Below are 20,913 nucleotides of genomic sequence, written 5' to 3'. Positions count from 1 at the left end.
AGTTAAAAAGTTCATTGACAAGCAGACTCACTGTATGCATTTTAATTAGTGACACCTTTGCAATAACATGAAACACTGGACATTTGCCAGTGACTACAGTTGCAATTAATCGCAAAATGGCGAAAACAGAACTGAATGAGTAAAAAAAAATGACACTTAATAATAAAGAAAATGTCTGAGGAAGATGCGTGCAGATAAGGTAAACATCGCTTATCAATGGGCTTGTGTTTCGAATCCAATAATTTTGCAACATTTTTACAGACTTAAGCAAGCGCCCCAAGACTTCCTGTGTGCTGCATATCTCACTACAGCCTGTATTTATAAGATCACAATACTGGTGCGATGTCTATTTTAACAATTACTTTTGGGATTTCCTTCAGAAAAGCCCTTCAATCTACCTCCATAATGGCTAATCCCCACGGTATAGACTAGATTCACTAATGTTAAAGGAAAACAACTTTAATGCCATAACTGGAAGATGTTTTTGTTAAGTCTGGGACGGGGAATCCCTAATGTATACACCATTCTACAACTTTAACAGTAAGTGTATTTCAAAACTAAAATCTCCAAATAACGACATACATAAATAACGAATGACATCGCTGAATTTCAAAGGAGTGCTTTTGTTACGTTGAAATTCTTGCAGATCCCTCCAACACGAGAGAAGAGTCATTCCAGATGTTTCTGTCATGGGGTCTCCCGATGGTCGACTGAGCTGCCAAAAGACATCCGGCCATCATACTCCCTCCCCATCTTGCAGACCCTTCTGTTGCAGGAATACCTCCACCAGCGTGACGCTACTCCCTGTTCCACGATTGTTCTTGATGTTGCACTCCATGGTAATTTGAATAATTGCCTTATTAGGTTTTTGCTAACATCAAGGGGGGGGGGGGGGGTATTCGAGGACCAGTGTGCCCCCCCCCCCCCCAAACAGTACCCAACAAATACGCCGTTTATGTGAATTTTATCTTTTAAAGGAGGCGTTCGTCCTAAAATCAAAAAATTCTGCCTCACTCAGGGGTGTGGCCTGTCTACCCAAAGCTCCGCCCAACCCCCATCAAAGACATTTACTGCCACTCCCGTCAAATTCGTTCAGTCGCAGACACCATTTGAAGATGTTGCGTAGCTCCTGCTTCAGTTCTGCTCACACTTGTACCTGGGCGTTTGTTGTAAGGTCAGTGGAGCTGCGCTTCATGTCGCTATGCGCAGTAGCATCTGCTACATTAAGTATATCTCAATCTTTCAAGTCTAACAATGACCATTTCAAACCTGCTCCTTCCGAACAAGTTCAGAAGAAACAGCTCATCCTGCTTTTCTAACGAGAGACCGAAACCCGGATGCATTGCGGCGCGACCTTTATTCCCTTAACGAAATGGACGCCTTCCATCTGCTGAATGTCAGCCATCGACACACTTATACGCAGCATTTCCTTTTTTTTAATTACACTTAACACAAAACACGTTTTCATTTTTATTTCGGACTGAATTCACCCAAATGATGTCCAAAGATATAGAACAGAACGACTGACATAAAGGATGGCTGTAATGCTTCAGTAGAGTATGTCCAGGAGAACGTCCAGGAGAACGTCCAGGAGAACGTCCAGACTGACATCAGACTGACAAAAATGAAAAGTCGTCCTGCATTGGTCTGTGTCCTCGGAGGCTTACAAACGGACTTATGGACTAAACCATCATCATCACCGAAATCACTGCGGGGGTGTAAACAGAGAATGAAACATGGTAAATACAGCAGAGTAGAAACACCCCCCCCACACACTTATTTGGAACTAATAAGAAATAGGAAACGTGAAAACAGTTAAAGGTCCCCTCAGTTCCAGGTGACATACAGATTAGGTCTTTTATTTTAATTTGTACGTTACATACTATATAACATAATAGTTTATGAAGGATGACGAGATAATAATAAAACAATAATAAAGTAATAATTAAACCTTCCACATCGACACAAGCTGAAAAGCAGAGCCAGGGCTGAAACGATGCGTATAAAACGTGTTAACAGTCACTGGCAGCGAGTTTCCTGGATTCACTGGTAACACTGCAGACGGGGACGGCGGTTCTGCCAAGACACAGCGGCCACGTGAAGGTACAGAAGCCGACCTCCATCAGCCTCTGCTCCTTCAGCGGCAAACCGAAGGGTGCACATCACTCACAGGAAGCCAACGCCAGAACACAGGTGGATAACGGCCCAACAACGCCGGCCTCAAAATCAGTCCCTGTTGGGTGAAACGATGCCGCAATTCTTCTAAACTAAGCCCTTTAGAGAGAATCGTTTTAGGCTGCCTCAGCTGCCAATTTAATTAATGACACAATGAGAATCATATTAAAGCAAACGCAATAGCTGATGATTAATCCTCAATCATCTTAAGCCGACGTACGGCTATAGTTATGAAACGAGTCTCATTATTCTATTGATCCATACACCTATTTTTATCCGTCGGACAATTAAGCGGCCAGTAAATTAATGAGTAATATAATTACGTAGGCCGCAAACCGAGTGATGTAATTAAAATCCATCGCCGCCGTATTGTGTTACGCAGAGTTAAAATCGACAGACCTGTAAGCTTGCCGACGTTTTTCAATTTGGCGTAACATCCGGGAAAAGGGCAGCTTGGCCTCAAAAAAAAAACCATTTCAGGTTTAACATAAACTCGCTCAGGTGATCAGCCAAGGGCTTGGCAGACAAACACCGGCACCCCCCCCCCCCCAGAGAGACTTCAGCCTTCATCGTTCCTCGACGCAGTTTAACGCGGCCCCCTCCTCTCCGTCTTCTCCCCACATCCCGAACGCCATCTGCGGCGACAGCGTGGAGGCCTGGAGGCAGCCGAAGTCGTCCATGGCGCCGGGACCGGTCCCCGGGACGGGCTGGGAGCCGCCGGGCTCCTCCCTGTGCGTGCGCAGGTGCTTGCGCAGCGCCGCCGGCTCGGTGAAGCTCTTGTGGCAGTGGTGGCAGCGGCAGGGCCGCTCGCCGGTGTGGATGCGCTGGTGGTGTTTGAGGTGCTGCAGCCGGCTGAGGCGCTTGCCGCATACGCTGCACGGGTAGGGCTTCTCGCCGGTGTGCGTGCGCCGGTGCTTCCGCAGCCCGTCCAGGTGCCGAAAGCTGGTGCCGCATTCGGAGCAGGAGTAGGGCTTCTCGCCCGTGTGGATGCGCTGATGCGTCTTGAGGGCGCCCGACTCGCGGAAGCGCCGGCCGCATACCCCACACGGGTACGGCTTCTCGCCCGTGTGGATGCGGATGTGCTTCTTCAGACTGGAGATCAGCCGGAACGTCTTGCCGCACTCCAGGCAGAGGTGAGGCCGCTCGCTAAGCTGCGCTGACCCAGATGCCCCCTGGGGGGCGCCCTTCCCCTGGCCGGGTTCCATAGACAAGCGACGCCCCTCGGGGTGAAGCGAGTGGGCCACGGGGTGCGACCCATCCACCTCGTCCACCACGTGGATGCGTCCCAGCTCGCCTACATTGCGGGCGCTCTGCTCGCTCTCTGGCGCCCCCGTGAGGCCGTCTCCCGCACCTGGCCGGCTCTGATGCACAGGCCCATGGTCTTGCTCCTGCTTGACCACGAACCTCGCTGGAGTCCCCTGCCCTGTCAAGTTTGTCCCCAGGCTGAATCCTGTCTTCAGTCTTTTCCCTGTAGAACATCCATCTGACATGACAAAAGAAAAAAAAAAAAAACAAACGGCAGAACTAATGGTCACATACTACATATAAGTCCTGCTTGGGTCCGTCAGAATTTTAATTACTGAAAATTCATAATTCGCCGGTTAATTAACCAATACTTTCTCTACCTAAACATAGTGTAAGGTATGCATTTTTTCAGAAACCAATATTGTTATATACGTGCATCAAAATAACCAACCGTTAACGTCAAACCAGTAACAAAAATATGATTCTTGTGTACAAGTTGACAAATGCCTTCACTTGTATGGGCTTACGGCTTTTTGGGGGTCACGCATGGACAAAAGTTTGTAATGATGTACAGAAAACTGCCACTATACCGGTGCTGGTAACATCTGTCCATGTAGTAGGAGAGCTGATGTTCAACGGGTGAGTAGTGACCGTCCCATCTGCCTGAATGGACAGCTGGCCAACCTTCACCTCATCCCCGGAGTCCAAGCCGGGGAAAGCTTCGCCCAGTGATCTGCTTATCTCTGCGTCGCAGCCCGGCAGGCAGCGGATGCTGGGATCATCCTGCATCCGATGGCCAAGAAGCTGAGTGGAGCTCCTGTCGGCAGGGGCGCCAGGTAGGCAGGCAGGGTGCACGGCAGCGGCCGGACCCTGGCCAGGCAGTGGAATTGGAAGCTGCTCGATGATCTTCTGCGCGCTGCTGAGGCAGTCCTGCAGGGCTTTCAGCTCGCCTTCGGACACCTCCAGGCGCAGCTTCAGCCTCTCGTTCTCCTGCTCCCTGGTGACTAGTTCCTGCTGGGTCTCAGTCAGGGCGTCATTCAGCACCAAAGCCACCTCGCTCAGCAGCGTGTCCACCGCGGCGGCCAGCGTGCTTTGGATGGTCGGCCCGAGGCGGACCTTCAGGGAGGACATGGAGAGGCTGGCCTCGTAGAACAGGGGCTGATGGCATTCCACCTTCTCCCCCTTGAGCTCAAAGCTCAGACCGCCGTCGGGACGGTTCGGGGAGCCGATCGCGCTCCGTTTCCGACCGCCACCTCCAAAAGCTGAGTTCATACAATGTGGTACATTTATTTTTGCCAGTCCGGCAACGCTACAGTTTGCTAGCTTAGAACTCATCGCAGTTATAAATCCACCGAGCTGCTTTTACTTATAACAGGCGATCTGTGACCTGTTAGTGAGATGTTACAATGCAACAAATAATATTGCGCCTGCTATGCCCGGTAGCGATCGCGCTTTCATGCATTCTGTATTTCAAACCACCCGGACAGCTAGCTAGCTAGCTAATTAGCTCTTTCCAAAGCTATAAGCGCGGCTGTTTATCCGCTGGTTTTTAATATAATTCAGATTCCGTATAGAGTGGGTTACCGACTGAACACCGTTGCGCTATTTATAAAAAGCCGAAACAAGTGGGGTCTGACAAAGAAATATCACGTATGTTGCGGCAGACTGCTCTTCATCTTCCGTATATAAACACTCGGCAGGGAGACGCTCGGCACTTGTGATTGGCATGACTGCAGTCGCATATTTATGACGTAAAAAGCTCATTTAAAGAAACAGGAAGCTAAATTACTTAAAGAGGCAGATGGAGTGATGAATGCACTCACACGATGATTATTATGTAGAACTAAATTTACGCACAGTATATAGTTAATATTATATCATACGGTTGTATATTTACTCTAGTATTTCGTCATATAAACATTCTGAATTGAGATTACTGAACTACTGAGTAACGGTCGAGGTTTACAAATGAAAACTCTAAAATGTCTTTATATACATCATATGGACAAATGTATTGGGATGTACCTCTGAATCATTGAATTTTGGCGTTTCATTCAGAGCCATTACCACATGTGTAAACAATCGTACGCTGAGCCATGCTATCAGGTTTACAAACATTTGTGAAAGAATGGGTCGTTCTGAAGAGCTCAGGGATTTCATGCATGATATTGTCATAGGATGCTACCTTTGCAATAATTCAGCTTGAGAAATGTCTTCCCTTCTAGATTTTCCATGGTCAACACAGTATTATTGCAAAGTGGAAGTGTTCAGGAACAGAAACTCAGCCACAAAGTGTAAAGTAAAGTAACAGAGTGGGGTCACTGAGTGCTGAGGCGCATAGTGTGTAAAACTCGCTAGTGCTCCGTTGACTCAATAATTGCACAGTTCCAAACTTCCTCTGGCGTTCACCCCAACACAAAAACTGTGCACTGGCAGCTTTGTGGAATGGGTTTTCAGGGCCGAGGACCTCCATGCAAGCTTCACATCACCAAGCGTCGGACAGGGTGGTGTAAAGCATGCTTCCACTGGAAATGTGTTCTGTGGATTGACGCTTCTGATAGACAAGTCTGCATTTGGTGGATATCAGAAGAATGTTACCTGTCTGACCGCATTGTGCCAACTGTAAAGGGATAGTTTACAGCATTTAGCAGATGCTCCTATCCAGAGCCATTTTCCATTACATTTTTCTGAATTCAGGGACTGTCCCCCCGGGGAAAGTTGGGGTTAGGGGACAGTCCCTGAACTCAGTGGTTGGACTCAAATCTGTGAGCTTTGGGTTCAGAGGCAAGTATCCTAACCACTAGACCACCAACACCTCTGAGTTGGGTTGTACTAAGACCCGCAGTTGCAGTGAAGGGAACTCTTAATGCTTCAGCATAACAAACCATTTTGGACAATTAATGCTTCCACATTTGTGGGGACAGTTTGGGGAAGGAAGGTCCTTTACTGTTCCAGCATGACTGTGCCCCAGTGCACAAAACAAGGTCAATAAAGACAAGGTTGGGTGAGTCTGGTGTGAAAGAACTTGACTGGCCTGCACAGAGCCCTGACCTCAACCCCATCGAACACGTTCGGGAGCTAGAACGGAGATTGTGAGCCAGGCCTTCGTGTGCAACGTCTGTGCCTGACCTCACAAATGCTCTTCTGGATGAATGGGCAGAAATTCCCACAGACACACTCCAAACTGTTGTGGAAAGCCTTCCCAGAAGAGCAGCAGCTGTTATAGGAGCAACTCCATATTGATGCCCATGGATTTAGAATGGGACGTCATAAAAGTTCCTGTAGGTGCAATGGCCAGGTGTCCCAATACTTTTGTCAATATAGTGTATTATCGTCATTGTATTATTATTACAAAATAAAAAATGGATGAATTAAAGGAAGACTGAAATCAAACTAATTTCAGGAAATATAAAAAGTCACTATAGTGTTTCTAGGTGTTTTCCACCTTTGGGCGCTTTTTTCTAAAGTTGTTGACTTGATTGTGATCCACTCCCCCAGACGTCTGAAAAGCATCGGGACAGTTGCTTAGTAAATGTCTTGTGTGTGCGGCGGAAGTTGGCTTCGTGCGATTGGCATCGCATTCCACCAATCACCTGTCCTGTAGCTTTATAGTCTTTTCCATTTAGCCAATGAAATTAAGGGGGCGGGTTCTGCTTCGTCGGCTGGAGCGGAGCGGTTTTAAGACTGCAGGGGGAAAACAAGGGAGCGAGCAACTTGGTTCGTTGCAGGTAGGCGTATTAAATATTAAAAATAATATTTTGCTTAAAAACAAAATATCCGTTTTGAATCATGAAACGGAGCACATCAGACATTACGGAGATGATTGCCGAGCAGATGAATAGAACTAGCTATATAGTTTGTGATGTTTTGCTTTTGGTGAAGTTGATGCAATTTGACACATGCTGCGTTTCGCTTCTTCTGCTGTTATTGTTTAACGTTGTCTCGTGCTGCTTGTATTTTTGGTATATTATTTGAAATGTTTGCTCTAAAAAAGCACGTAGTCGCAGTGTCCTAGCCCGCAGCTCCAACTTCGAGAAGTCCCCAAAACAGCAGCAAACTAATTTATCGCAGGTCTTACTTATTCAGGCAAACCTGGCGTCTTGTTGCTATGGCTGAAGACACAGATTTGACACTCATTTGCATATGAATAGTTTGAATGAAAAGCTTGGCATCTGTTTAAAAATTTATAGCAATAAATAATAAAACAGAAAATAACTCTAAAAGGAAATGCGACTGCACAGTTACGCTGTATGCATAGCATTTAAGCTTGCACTCTTATTTACGCGTCTGTTTGGTAAAGTTTAGTTTGTAACTGAGTTGCAATAACGGATTTCCACTTTGAACCTTTTTTATTCCGTTCATGCAATGTCAACTCTTTTTCATCTTTACCCTTTGTTTTACGAGAACTGTCTTAAAATTATTATATACGATGACAAGCATTTTCCTTTTTTTTTTTTTTTTTACATTTTATTCCTGTATGTTATAGTACAGGGAGGGACAGCAGTAGTGACTATCAATTCCAGAATGGGACGTTTTGATGTTAGTGTAGCGTATTGCTGTTTACGACACGAAGCCACGGTTAACTCCTAGACAATTATTCATGGGGGTAATGTTCAGGGTAAGGGACTGAGCATTTAGTCTATTGTCTTATATGACTGGGAGATTGTGATTCTGGTGCGTAGTGTGTAAAGTTACACTTTGGGGAGGGGGGGGGGGGGAGAGTGTGGTTTCATTGCACTCAGAGAGGTTGACTGAACCCTAAGCAATAAGTACTATGGCTGTGGCATTATCAGTGCCCTTCTCTGTGTGAAATCGCAGCCGATTGGCTGGTGCTGTCAGTGGGGAGCGTTCTTGATTGGACGGGATCACACCAGACACTCCCAATGGAATATCACCATGCTGCTGCCTGGATGGTACAGCCAGGGATTATTAAACTGTAGGGGAGAATGGATCATAATAAAGATGCAAACAAGTTTGTTGTTCTTTTTAATTTGTTCTGATTGATTGGCTGTCCTTCCTTATCAGGATGCAGTTCATTAATGTTCCCATTGGTAGGGGTCATGTTCCGGATACAGATAGCACTGACCTCAAAGTGATTACTCTCAATTAAGTCATCCTCTTACTACTGAAGCTGTAATCTTCTTATTCTTATTAATGCTTGGGAACCTTGTTACGTTCCCTTTTTGCACTACAGTTCAACTACTCCGCCATCCCGCTATGGGTTCATAGCAGCCAGGTGTAACTGTGGAGGACTGTACGAGCATCTTAACGAGCACCATGGAAGGAAGGAAAGTGATGTAACTCTGTTATCCATTAATGAACTCGTGATGTAACTGTGACAATGCAGCTCCTGCTGCTCAACAAGTAGTGCATTCCAGTAACAACATGAGGGTTGTGGGTTCCAATCCCAGGGAGCGCACATGAATTATTAACACTTTCCTCTACTGAAAGTCCCTTTGGACAAAAGTATCAGATTAATGTGAAAAAATGTAAATTAGATATGTAGATACATCCTGAAGGAAACTGCAAGTTTACGATAACCAAGTACACATTGCATCCAATAAAAAACTGTATACAGTAACACAGCACATTTAGATAATAATAGAGAATAACAGTTAATAATCGACAGCAATACATAGTGCAAGGAATGTCATGGACATTATTGTACATAATGCCATCATACCGGTTCAGAAATAAATAGTATTGCGCAGTGGAAATATGTGTATATCTTAAGGTTAATTGTCGTTGATGGATTTACTAACTTTGAGGGACATGAGCTGATGAAATATTTAGGGGCGCTTATGCAAGGATATTGGAAAATGCCGACATTGCTATGTTGAGCACATCGTCTGCCCTACTCGTGAAAAGATTTGTGGAGGAGAGAGGAGGGCGTGATGCAAAGGTGCTGTGGTGTGGAATTCCAAAGTATTGCATAACGCTAAGTCGGGAAGTCAGAGTGTCTGTTTGAGGTCACGGTGACCATGGGAAATACAGGGAAATAGTCTGCGTGCCATTCACACATGTGCTTAAGCAAAGACTGAGACTGACCTGACTCAGCTGAGGGAAAACAGTGATGGAATATAGGTGAAATCATTCTTTGACCAGTTAGAGTCAAATGAGTGGATGTGTCGTTTTTTTGTTTTTTTACTCAAACCGGTAACCATTAGTGGAGGGGATGAGCTACTCGGAGAGAAATCTTGTGTCGGTGATTTGCCGAAATGTATTTTCACCCTACCCTACCAGAGAATGGCAAAGGCCAGGTAAACACCAAGCTGGTGGCCTGTGTGAGGCTCAGAATCGGAAGGTTGTTGGTTCGAATCCTGACCTCGGCAGCATAGTTGTATCACTGTTGGGCCTTTGAGCAAAGCCTTAAACCCCTTTTATTATCATTATTATTGTTATTATAGATTGCAGAAATAGTTTAGTTACAGTAACGGACAATATTCATTTATTAATTTCATACATGCTGATTTATGTAGAAAGTTGCTGTGAGCCAATTACCTAATTGCCAAACATGCTTTCATTCACAATGGACTTATACTTTGTGCCCATTTCAACGGTCTGATATCTCCGCTGAACAATTTGGCTTTCAGGCCTGGGAACAGTCAGTCTGCTTTCACATGGAAATTTGCTCAGAATGGGCATGTTCGCGCTGCTGTTGTTGCGGTACAGCACTGGCACCGGCGTGGATACCGTCGATGTTATTGTCTGTCGTCACGGTAACTTCAGTTACTCCGCGGCAGGTTGGGGTGGGCGGTGCCACAAACCCTGATATGGATTCGGGCGGCCAGGATGCTTGGGTCTGTTTCTTGACATTATCGAGATTCTGCCGATGTCATTGTAAGCCGAGATGTGGTCATGCTCGGAATTAATTAAGAGGCGATTCGAATTCTGAAGTCATGCATTTTGTTTTCACCTTTCCTCCAGTACCTGGTTGAGGTTCCACTCTTTAACCACCCTTTATACGGGATGCTAACTTTTGGCATTAAACCTGGAAGATCCTGGCTTACTGAAATTAGGCTGTATTTGCAGTTTGTGCAAGTATATTGGCATTCTTTAGTTTTCACACATCTCGTCTTCTCTCCTTTGTGACATAGACACAGATTGATACAGCCGAGTGCAAAGCTTGTGGTCCAAATGTAAGAATCAGCCATTTATCTCTCACTCCTGAGGCATTTTAGGGGCCTCAAGAACCTTGATCAAGGGCCAGACGCACATGTGACCCTTCTGTTGAGGATGGGATTCGAACCGACAACCTTCCGACCACCTACACAGTTTGCCATTTTGAGAGTAAATGGGTGATGTCAGAAATCAGATAAATTTGTCTGCTGAGCAGCAAACATACGAGAGTCGAAGCTGCTGCTCCCTTTGGGTGTCTGAAGGGGGCGCTCTCCAAAGCGGTTCTGCAGACTCCCGCTCAGAGACATGTTTTTTCCTGCCTCGTCTTTGATTCACAGCCAGAAAAACAATCCCCACAGCATCGGACCAGGACGTGAACTTTTGCTCGCCAGACTGGGCCTCAATTATCTGCCCAACTGATTCCCGCTCTAATCACCGCAGACCCCGGCGGCGAATTTCGGGCCGGACAGATGGCCGGCGCTGCCCAGCACGGTCCGAGACAAGTACCGAGCGCCATATGGTACCACATGGAAGGGGGTGGCTGATAATTAAAAAGAAGGAAACTTTTAGATGTGTAAATCCTGTGAGGGTGGCGGGGGCCATGGACCGCAGAACATTTTTATTATCGTACGAATGCCATTCGTCTCCGTTTCGTGGTTTTCCATTTTCCATTCAAGGTCGTATTGTTGTACGGCCCCTAGATCTGCTGACCCGCCTGTTGAAGTGTAAATTTAGGGACCGTCTGACCCTGCCTTCTCAAATAATGTACGGATAAAAGTGACTACTGAATAAAAAATGTAAATTTAAAAAAAAAAAAAGAGGTTTTCCTCTCCCTTTGAAACGTGACAGTTGCTTAGATCTTGTGACGCGAGTCAGGTATGGAAAGAAGCTCGTTAATTCTGGGGTAGAGTCATTTGTCAAATATCTGAAATATGGTAATGGGCTTCACATGATTATTATAAGGGAAAGTAATGAATGTGTTTCCGGTGCTTTTACATTAGCAAAAGGCACGTGCTTACGGATGGCGCGCAGTTTTTAAAACGCATGGGTTTTCGTCATTAGAAGCGAAGGTGATATGTGCACAGTTTCATTGCATAAGGAGTGTCGCCACCTGGTGTTTTTTCAGGGAAGCGGCAAGGGGATGGAGCACCCAGCACGCAGAGGGGAGGCGCTGACCAGCGGGCTGCGGGAGAGGTACCAAGCCACGTGCGTCCGCCGGGTGCCCTGCACCTGCCCGGACTTTTCCGTAAATGATTGGCGTGGACGACTTACCTCCTAACAGCAAGTGATGATAAACATGCCTGCCTACTTGCCCGTGATTAGCTTTGCTATGCCAGGGCATTTCTCAATACAAAGAACGCGGAGATCATACTTGGCAAGACCGGTCTTTCGAACTTACCTCCCAAGAATGAACTTGGGGTGCAATGAATCATGGGATTGGTCTCGTTTGGCGAGGATGCAGCTGATGTACCCTTGATATTTGAGGCGGGGCAAGACCAACATCCAGGGATTTTTATCGTCCTCCGTACTTCTGTTCTTGAGTATTGGAACTGGTCTCTGGCGATGGAAGATGACGTCAAACAGGTGCATCAGAACACAAGTGTGGTTAAGTACACCCCCAGCACCCCAAAGAGCTGTTAATATGAGCTAATTGTCTCTTCCAGTCATTTGTACTCATCTGTAATGTCGTTTTTCTTGTGAACAATTATTCATCCTCATAAAAGATTAGTTTCGGTTGTCAGTGACAGTCCCTGCACTTAAAATAGTGTCACGTGACTTGCGCTCGTGACTCGGAGAAGTGAACATTCACAGCTTCGGTTAACAAGTGCGGACATATTTATGAACGGCTCTGAGCTTGAAATGTCTCTGTGCAGTGCAGTGGCATGGCTTGAGGGACGGTGTGAGTGTGCGCTTGTGTGCGCACGTCCGATGTTTATTTCAGACGGTGTGTCGTAAGTCCTCCGTTCTGAATCCATCTCCGATGCTTCTCCTTGTCACCCACAAGCAGATTAACTTTCACCCAGCTTTGCACGGTGGACGTGTTCTCTCCTGCTTCCAGTTGCTGTTTCAGCCTCTCTGCCACACCCTGGGATTAATTCCGCATCAGGCAGGGCGCTGATGATTGGCGCTGAGGTCTGGCCGTGGAACGCTGCCTTTCCCCGCTGCCCTGAAAGGTTTTTCCAGACACCGGCGGAGCCGATTAGACACGGGGAGTTTTCTGGCACCTGGTGAAAAGGGGCTGTTGCCTTCTTGCTGCTCGTGGTAACTGGAGGATTCGAGAGCTGACTTACAATTTGGATAAAGTCTGTGCTGGTCTTTTCTGTCCCTTCTGGGCGCCAGGTCTTTGTTCATCCGTCCATCCATCCATCGTCCAAATGCTTATCCAGATCAGGGTGCCGAGGGGGGGGGGGCCTGGAGCATATCCCGGGCAGCACTAGGCGGGGATACACCCTGGATGGGACAACTTTGTTTTTCAGTTATTCCTGTATTTATCGTTAAAAGCGTTTTCACAGTTTTACTTTGCTGGCTTCCGCGGTCTGGCCTGCTTCCGCTGGCAGCAGAAGGTGGCTGGTTCGCGACTCCGAAGGTCACGCTGTGTTTAAGTCGAGCCCTCAGCTAGGTAGAGGCTCTGGTGATCTGCAGTCTTGTGCGTCACACTAGGGAAAAGGGTGTCGGGGGCAGTGTCATCTTTTGGCACTTTTTGCCGCCTTCTTTACAGGTGGTTTATACGGGGAGGGTGTAAACTTGGTTGTTCAGTTCTGTGGCAGCCCGCCCCACCGCCGCCGCCTCTTTGACTTGATGGACGGCGACTCCGACCCAGGTTGCTAGACGACAGGAGCTGAGCTGCAGCTTTAAAATGCGACGGGGCACTAAGTGTCGGGGTCTGCTTGCCGTGTGACCGGATGGAGGCTGGCTGATATTGGTGGACAAACGCAGACGCGTTATGTATGTGTGCATGTTCATGTGGTGAAATAATGTATGTGCCTGTATGGGTTCTACAATGGACTGATATCACCTGGCTGGGATAAGTGGATGGATGGATTTTTTTAAGGTAGGGTGTATAAGAGGGACAATAATTGACACAATGAGACTAACTTCATCGTCAGCCAATGATATATTTTGAATTGGTGAGTGACAGAGAGGGGGCACCCCGGGGGCCAATCAGCTTTCAGATGGGATCAGTGCACCTGTGGCCCTGCCCCTGGACACGCCCCCCTTTTCCACAGCATATAGATGAACTGAAACAGCGCCTCTGATGCAGGAAGTCTCCTCTCACATCCGGCCAGCCCATGTGACTCGTTACATTTCTCAGGGGACCTTCGAACATCCGTGACACTGCTGCACTACGGGTACCGACTCGCCGGCAGGCTGGAGGGCGACAGATTAAGTATCCGTGACTCCGAGCGATGATGGTACTCCGGCCTCCTCCATTCGGGAGGGGGGGGGCGGCTTTCATCGTACAGCGATTCTGCCACCTTCCTGCTTAAGTGTGAGATTTTCCACGTCTGCTGAGCCCTCAGATTAGGCCCGTCGAAGGCTTTTCAAAGCATCAGCCTGCAGATTAGTCCCGGATTATCCTGGCCTGGTCCAAATCGTACTTTTTTAATCGGTATGTTTGGAAACGCAGCTTAAACTCTAGTTGAACGTGTCCCTCGGTCCCACGCGCTCAGAAAGGGACCATCCCGCCGCTTTCGGACCAGGACTCGGCGGCATCGAGGTGCAAACTTGTCTCCCGTGACAGATTTCGATCGCGGAATGGTTGCCATTCTCGCCGGAGTGACAAAGAAAATGTAAAAATAAAATGGTTAAAACTTCCGTATTGATTCTCTTCTTGTCCTCCAGAAGGCTGTTGATAAATCGCTCCGGGGAGCGGAATCGGAATAAACGGAATGCATCGTCATAAATCCTCCATCAAAGCGACAAGCACACAAGCTGAGAGGAAACAACACCGGCGTGTAAAAAAAATGCAAAGCCAGCTACATCTGCGAAGTTTCCAGAGCCGCGACAGATCCGTCTGTGAAGTGTCCGGCTGTGGTGTCAGTGCTGCATATCAAAAGCTTACCTTTGGGGTCTTTTTGGGGTCTTGATTCCCTTTGAAGTGGGCTTGAATTTTCACATATATATATATTTTAAAATCTAACCCAGTTTCGATTGATCTGCTTATGCCAGCTTGGTGCCAAAGAGGGTGAAAGTGGTTTAATTAACGGTTTAATTAGCCAGCGAAGAACAGCTGTTGGAATAAAGACCTGCCCAAAATGCGTATCCAGTACACACCTCTGCAGCACTGGCCGTGCCTGCAGCTCCTTAAATGGCCAGCAGGTGGTGCATATCGCTCATGTGGCCAAGTAGGCCCGTGACGTTTGGTCCAGTCAGTTATCTACATTGGTCTGTAGCTCTTAGGCAGAAATAGAAATTTCTGGTGGTATGTTTCATGTCGAGCCCCCCTCCCTCGGCCGCGCTTAGCATTCATGGGCAGGCAGGCTGTGCGTGTGACGAACGGTAGACCCCCTTCATTGTCTGTCTTGGAGTTGAAGCAGAGGCTGAGAACATGTCCTAATTAACAAGCCCTGCCAGTCCTGACCACAATCACCAGGCTCGTTAATGATCCGCACAGTCAGAAAACCAGATTGTACCTTTGCTTGTCACTATGGCTGTAAATGTACCTTTTAAGGTATAGAAATGGACTCTGAGGAACATCAGTGTTGTTCGTACTTTGGTAACTTTCCTCAGAGTCCCATTTCTGTACCTTAAAAGGTACAATTACCTACAGCTAAGGGTACAACTGGCAGACCCTTGAGGGTACAGCACCAGTGACAAGCAAAGGTACAAACTGCTTCTGTTTTTTCTGGCAGTGTGTTTCCTTTTCTTATACCAAAAATGAAATTTGAACGATGGTTCTAAGCAACAGGGAGGACCCCCCAGGACCTGGCTTGTTCTACATGCGCCTGGGTGGTTCTGCGATGAGCTCTGGACAATCAGGACGGATTTCGGTATAGATGGCTAGTAGGTGAGGAGGCCGCGGGGACAGTGACATTCCCGCATGATGACGAACTTTCCCTGTGTCACGCCGTAGCTCCTTCCCCCCCAGTCCTTGTAATGTGCAAAACCGGGGAATCCTGTCCTATTCCTAGGGGACGAGACAATATGTTCCACACAGATTATAACTTTTATTTTTTTCTCCCCCGCAAATTAAAACAAACGCTTCATAAAAATGATGCCCTACAGTTATTTCCTTGAACACGCCGAAAGGTAATAAACGTTTAGCCGACTTGTTTGTGTTATTTTCTGCTTTTGTTAGCGTTTGTCTCCGTCTTCCCTGGTGATGTTTTTATTCGGCTTCGTTTTCATATTTTGGCAGGCTGCAGGGACAGGCCAGGTGCCGCGTCTTTAAGGGACCAACCGTGGACAGGTGACGGGGGGGGGGGGGGGGCGTTTCGGTGATGGTCCGACCTTCCCCCATTGATGAATGATGGGCTTTTTTCTGGCTGGGATAACATATTTTGTATTTTTATTTTTTTTTCAAGGAAGTGATAGATGGCATGGCGGCTACTCGGCATACTGATAAGAGTGATATTGATCGGCGGGAAGGTAATTTCTGCTGCGCGATGAGGCCCCGGGGCCTTTCTCATGGAGTTAAGCAGGGCTACGCATTTAAAATGACCTTTAATCTGCCCGCAGCGAGTTGGGGGGGGGGGCGACTCCCCAGCTCGCAGGAGTGTCTGTGAGTCGTAGCACAGGGTGGGGCACCCGTGGTCTCGGTCTGGGCGTTTAATGACAGGGAAGTGAGGCTCAGATGATATGTCGTATTATTCCTTTGCATCACTTGAGCCCGCGGTCACATGATCTAGCTGCCGAGGAGGGGCAGAGCGTACGTCAGTCTACGGGGCAGCGGGTTCAGGGCCCGTTGGTGAACAGGCCTTTGTTTAAGTAACCCAAATGGGTCAGAGCCAGGGGCGTGTCCAGGGGCGGAGCCACAGGGGCACTGATCCCATCTGAAGGCTGATTGGCCTTCTCACATGTCACTCACCAAATGATCCCCCCCCCCCGGAATCGCCCCTAGTCAGTGCAGCACTGTTGGCGTGATCTATGAGGCCCAGCTTAGGATAGAAAATATTTTTTCTTTTACCACCTCCCCCACCCCCCCCCCACACCGCCCCTGATGACGGGGTATTAGCTGATTCTGCTCCATGTAGTTTTACTGTGTCACAGAAAAAAGAGGGAGAGAGGGGGGGGACAAGGAGGGAGTGGGGAGAGTCCACTGCTTCCCATGATGTTCTTTAGCGGTTAGCGAGGAGGGCGGGGCGGCGGGGTGGGGGCGTTCGGGACACCACCAGTTCCTGTGATCCCAAAGGCTACCACCTCCTACTCATCTCGAGGAGGGAAGGTGGAGAAAGGGAGGTGGGCAGCTCATATTAGAAAAGCCACAATGTTGGGCTGGACCTCCCGCGGGTCAGCCAGGGGAGAGTTTGGGGGGGGGAGGCGAGCCCGCCGTTTAAAGCTGATGGAGCGCAGACGTCCCGGCAGAGGGAGGCGGAGTGGGGATGCGTCCTGATCAGCGTGCACCTCCGCTCACCAGTGCAGGACCGGCTTGGGGGGCTGGGGGGGGTGGGGGGAAGCAACCAAGCAGGTGCAGATCCCAGCTGAACCCCCCCCAGTCACTTCGAAAGTCACGGGCGATGCTGGGTTTGATCTCCTTGTTTTACTGCTGCAGCTCTGATGAAGACTGGGCCAAGGACGGGACGGGTGCCCCAGAGAGGTGTGTCTGCGTGGAGCCGCGTGGGGGGGGGGGGGGGGGGGGCACGGGGGAGCGGACGGGGAGGGGTGAGGGGGGGGGAGTTAGCTGAGACGCTGTCGCTTTCTCTCCTCTTGATATCGACTTTGATCTTCAGCTGTCGTTCACCACGCGCCCCGTGATCGAGATACGGGAAGGAGTCCGTTTATAGTTATAAATAAGATTACCCCCCCCCCCCCCGGTGTGGCCGTCCAGGTGTCGTACACAAAGCTGCATTGTGCTGCTGTGCACCTCCGCCGAGCTCCACCCATTCTAACCCCCCCCACATCCCCCCCATCCCGCGTACAGTACTGCAGTCAGCACTCTTCAGACAAGGTGGAACTATTGTTGAGGCTGTTGGAGAGAGAGAGAGAGAGAGAGAGAGAGAGATGGGGAGAGGCAGAGAGAGAGAGACAGAGGGGGGGAGGCAGAGAGAGAGAGAGAGAGAGATGGGGAGAGAGAGACAGAGGGGGGGAGAGAGAGAGAGAGAGAGGAGGGACAAGAGAGCAGTCTTCACACTGGAGGGGGGAGAACAGGCTCAGAGGATTTTTCTCGCGGAGGGAATGCCCAGCAGCCACGCCTGAGCCAGCCGCACGCCTGCCCCCCCCGCCCCGACGCCCGCCCCACGGCCCTGTGGGATGGGAGCCCGGCGCGGCAGCCTGCTATGGAAACGCGCTAAACCGCCGCCCAGTGCAGCCGCCGCGCCGCGACAACATGCCGCTGAAATGGAAGAGCGGCTCCCCCGTGGGCTGGAAATTCCCCGTGCCGGGGCTTAAGGCGTCCCGCTCGTCACCGCTGTCGCCGGCGTACATGTGAGTGGCGGGGGCTGGGTCGTCGAGGTCCGCGTGCACGTTTAATGCCACTCTGTGTCCCCCCCCGTGCGGGAAGCTGTGTGTGTGTGTGTGTATCATATGGTCCGTCCCGCCTGCCGTCCACACCGCCAACCCCGTGGCTCCCGATCTCCCGATGCCTGAATCCGTGTCCTTCCGCGCTCCCCTCCAACACCCCCCCGACGATCCCGTCCCCAGCTCTCCACCCAGCTGTGGCTGCAGGTTTCAGGATGGGAATCGGGAAAGGGGGGGGGGGGGGGGGGCAGCTGCCTCCTGTATTTATTGATTATTTTTTTTCCCTTTTCTCTTGGTGTGTGATGCTGCTGTGCCCTGATTTTCAAGCCACCTCGTCTGTTTCTGTGTGTTTCTTTTTTTAACTCCAGCATGTGAGTGTTTTGTCAGGGGGGGGGGATCAGAAGCTGTATCTGTGAGGTTAACGCACACGGGGGTGGGCTCAGTATGTCACACATCCCCCGCCGACAATCCGTGCTCCTCTATTTCACCCCCGCGTTTTAATTTGTGGCAATGTTAGTGTATTTGTTTTTGCAGTTCGTTAATTGCCCTGTGCCACGGGGCCCCATTTGGGGGGCTCCGGACTCGCCAGCATGTTCGCGTTCCCACCAGGGTCAGCCGATGCCCCCAGTCGTTGGGGGGGTGGCGGCTGCAATTGAGTGCCGCGCCCCCGCATCAGTCGCATTTATCTGCCGCATGTTGTGTCCTCCTTGGTCACCCTCTGAGCAGCTGCGAGAAATTACCCGCTTGTAGTTTGTTATTAAGTAAATGCAGTTTGTTATTTAAATTTCACGAGTTTTCTTGCACGCTATGTTTCGGTGCAGACCGTAAGTGTATCTTAAATAGCCCTTTCCTGGCGGGGCAAAAGCCAGAAGTGCCCCTCTGCTGTTTATACCCCCCAGCCACTGTCATGCTCCCTAACCCTCAAATTACAGGTCGGTTGTGTTTGTTCCCTCTGCTATTGAGTGGAGGATAATCACAGTCTATCCAGAAGCCCGTGGAGCTTGTTGGTTTCCTTCCTTCAAATCTTATCCCTCCTGACCACCCCCCACCGCGCCCTCGGGGGCACAGATTACGCATAAGAATCACAGCTGAGGTTATGGACAGGTATCAGGCGGGCCAGTTTCCACGATGCAGCAGGCAGCCTGTCTAAATATAGCAGTGGCACGGACGCGTCGTCCTCCAGAAGGCCATGGGCGGCCGGGAAAGCAAAGCAGACACTCCCAATGATGTCGGGAACTTTAGACATCGCCAGATCGTCGTCTCCCACCCTCCTCGTCGACGGCGTGTCCACCGGCCAGTCACTTTGCGCTCCGCACGGCGCCTGCTTGGAGTGATGGCACCGATTTTGGGCGGGATCACCACCCGAGAGGGTGGCAACAGCGTCTCAACGTGCCTTTGGTCGAGGTCCAAATTTTTGCTGGGAACTAAAGCATCCGGGAACATTTTTACATAATTAATAACAATGTGCAGAGCCCTTCAATTAATCATGGGTTAAAATTGTCCTATTCTGTTAATCAGTATCTGCTCTATCTATCTATGGGCTTTAGTGTCTCTCGGTGTCAGGGGAGATGCTGGAGGAAGGAGATGGCGCCCAGGTTACTATGGGGAGAATGTTGAGAGGAGCGTTAGTTAGGACATTATGGTCTGGATTGTTAGCTGGATCAGAGGGATGGTGAGAGGCTTCTAGATGCGTTAATGTTGTTCACTCATGCCAAAACGGTCGTGCTGATGAAACCTTGAGCCTTTTATATTATATTGCATGGTAGGAGAAAATTTTAAACTGGTTTGGGTTAAACATTCATGAAGGAGTGAGGGTGAATTCCTGAAGGAAGGTTACTGGGGTATAACCCATTACCTAAATAGCTTGTCTGTTAACCGTCCGCTGGAAAACTTAAATTGGCCGAGCGGGAAGAGGAAGGTTGGTATCACGTTTTTATCATTGTTATTTTGAATGTTACCATCTTTGCTGCCCCCCCCAGATTACCCCAGATGACCACATTTCATCTAATAGCAATGAGCAGAATCAATGTTCTGTTTCACTTAAGTATAACAAGCTAGACCAGGCCTCCAGCAAGGCAGTTGAAGGTCACAGAGGAATGGAAGTAAGGGGGGGGGTCAGGATGTGCTGTTATTTCAGCACAACCCCCCCCCGTCCCCATCAGCTTTTTCTCCTGTGATGTTAACCTGTGTAGACGGATGCATTGTCTGCGACGCCCTCCTTTTCAGAGACGCCTGGGTGTGTCGCGGTTTGGAGCACACAGCGATGCACCCAGAATCCTTCAGTGGCTGAGGTAGCGAAAATAATAATAGTAATGATAATAAAAGATCATGTGATTGGAAGGCTGAATGTGACCTTTTTCTGAAGCGCGTTTCTATCAGCGAATGAGCTGTGAAGGAGACGGGAGATGTCGCCGCTTGGCGTTCGTGTCCTTCATGTTCGCGAGTGGATGGCGCAGTCCTGGTTCTAGCACGTTAACAGTCACATTACAAAACATGATATGATGGACCTCATCAGAATGAAACTCAAACCGGCAAAATATCCACGCGCCTCTTCTGGCAGCGAAGGCCATGGAGTAAATGAATCATTTTAAGGTCGTGTCCTTCCTCGGTGTCCTTGAGGCGCTGGGCCGAGTATCCCCTGTGCTGTTTCCCTTTCGAACCCGCGCTGTTGGTGCTTCGATAAGCCGCGTTCCTCATTTATTTTCCATTTAGCGAGAACTGTCAGAAAAATCCGTTCAGGTTGTCGGTGGGGGTCTG

General features: G+C 49.1%; 2 protein-coding genes across 2 annotated transcripts in view; one reads left to right on the top strand and one right to left on the bottom strand.

Annotated features, from left to right (window-relative positions):
* Positions 1-881: 881 nt before the first annotated feature.
* Positions 882-5,140, bottom strand: si:ch1073-224n8.1 (zinc finger protein with KRAB and SCAN domains 3). The gene is made up of 2 exons (XM_049004503.1): positions 4,011-5,140; positions 882-3,658 (listed from the first exon to the last, which is right to left on the bottom strand). Exons 1-2 carry the CDS (start codon positions 4,753-4,755, stop codon positions 2,742-2,744), a joined length of 1,662 nt encoding a protein of 553 aa, XP_048860460.1. The 5' UTR covers positions 4,756-5,140; the 3' UTR covers positions 882-2,741.
* A 1,958-nt stretch (positions 5,141-7,098) lies between these two features.
* LOC125727644 (kelch-like protein 13) overlaps positions 7,099-20,913 on the top strand; it is a 34,698-nt gene continuing 20,883 nt past the window's right edge. The window contains 2 exon segments of the mRNA XM_049004504.1: positions 7,099-7,148; positions 11,666-11,733. Coding sequence (XP_048860461.1) covers positions 11,681-11,733 — 53 coding nt within the window. The 5' untranslated portion in view covers positions 7,099-7,148; positions 11,666-11,680.

This window comes from Brienomyrus brachyistius, unplaced genomic scaffold, assembly GCF_023856365.1.
Source record: "Brienomyrus brachyistius isolate T26 unplaced genomic scaffold, BBRACH_0.4 scaffold105, whole genome shotgun sequence".
Classification (NCBI taxonomy): domain Eukaryota; kingdom Metazoa; phylum Chordata; class Actinopteri; order Osteoglossiformes; family Mormyridae; genus Brienomyrus; species Brienomyrus brachyistius.
The sequence above is the reverse complement of the archived record's forward strand: the minus strand, read 5'-3'. Positions and strand labels throughout refer to the sequence as shown.

Bases quoted from the DNA above. Each gene is read 5' to 3' on its own strand.
- si:ch1073-224n8.1 (XM_049004503.1), bottom strand. From the start codon at position 4,755: ATGAGTTCTAAGCTAGCAAACTGTAGCGTTGCCGGACTGGCAAAAATA. The intron at 3,659-4,010 runs GTATAGTGGCAG...TTGTCATGTCAG, and splicing joins GACAGATGTTACCAGCACCG to ATGGATGTTCTACAGGGAAA.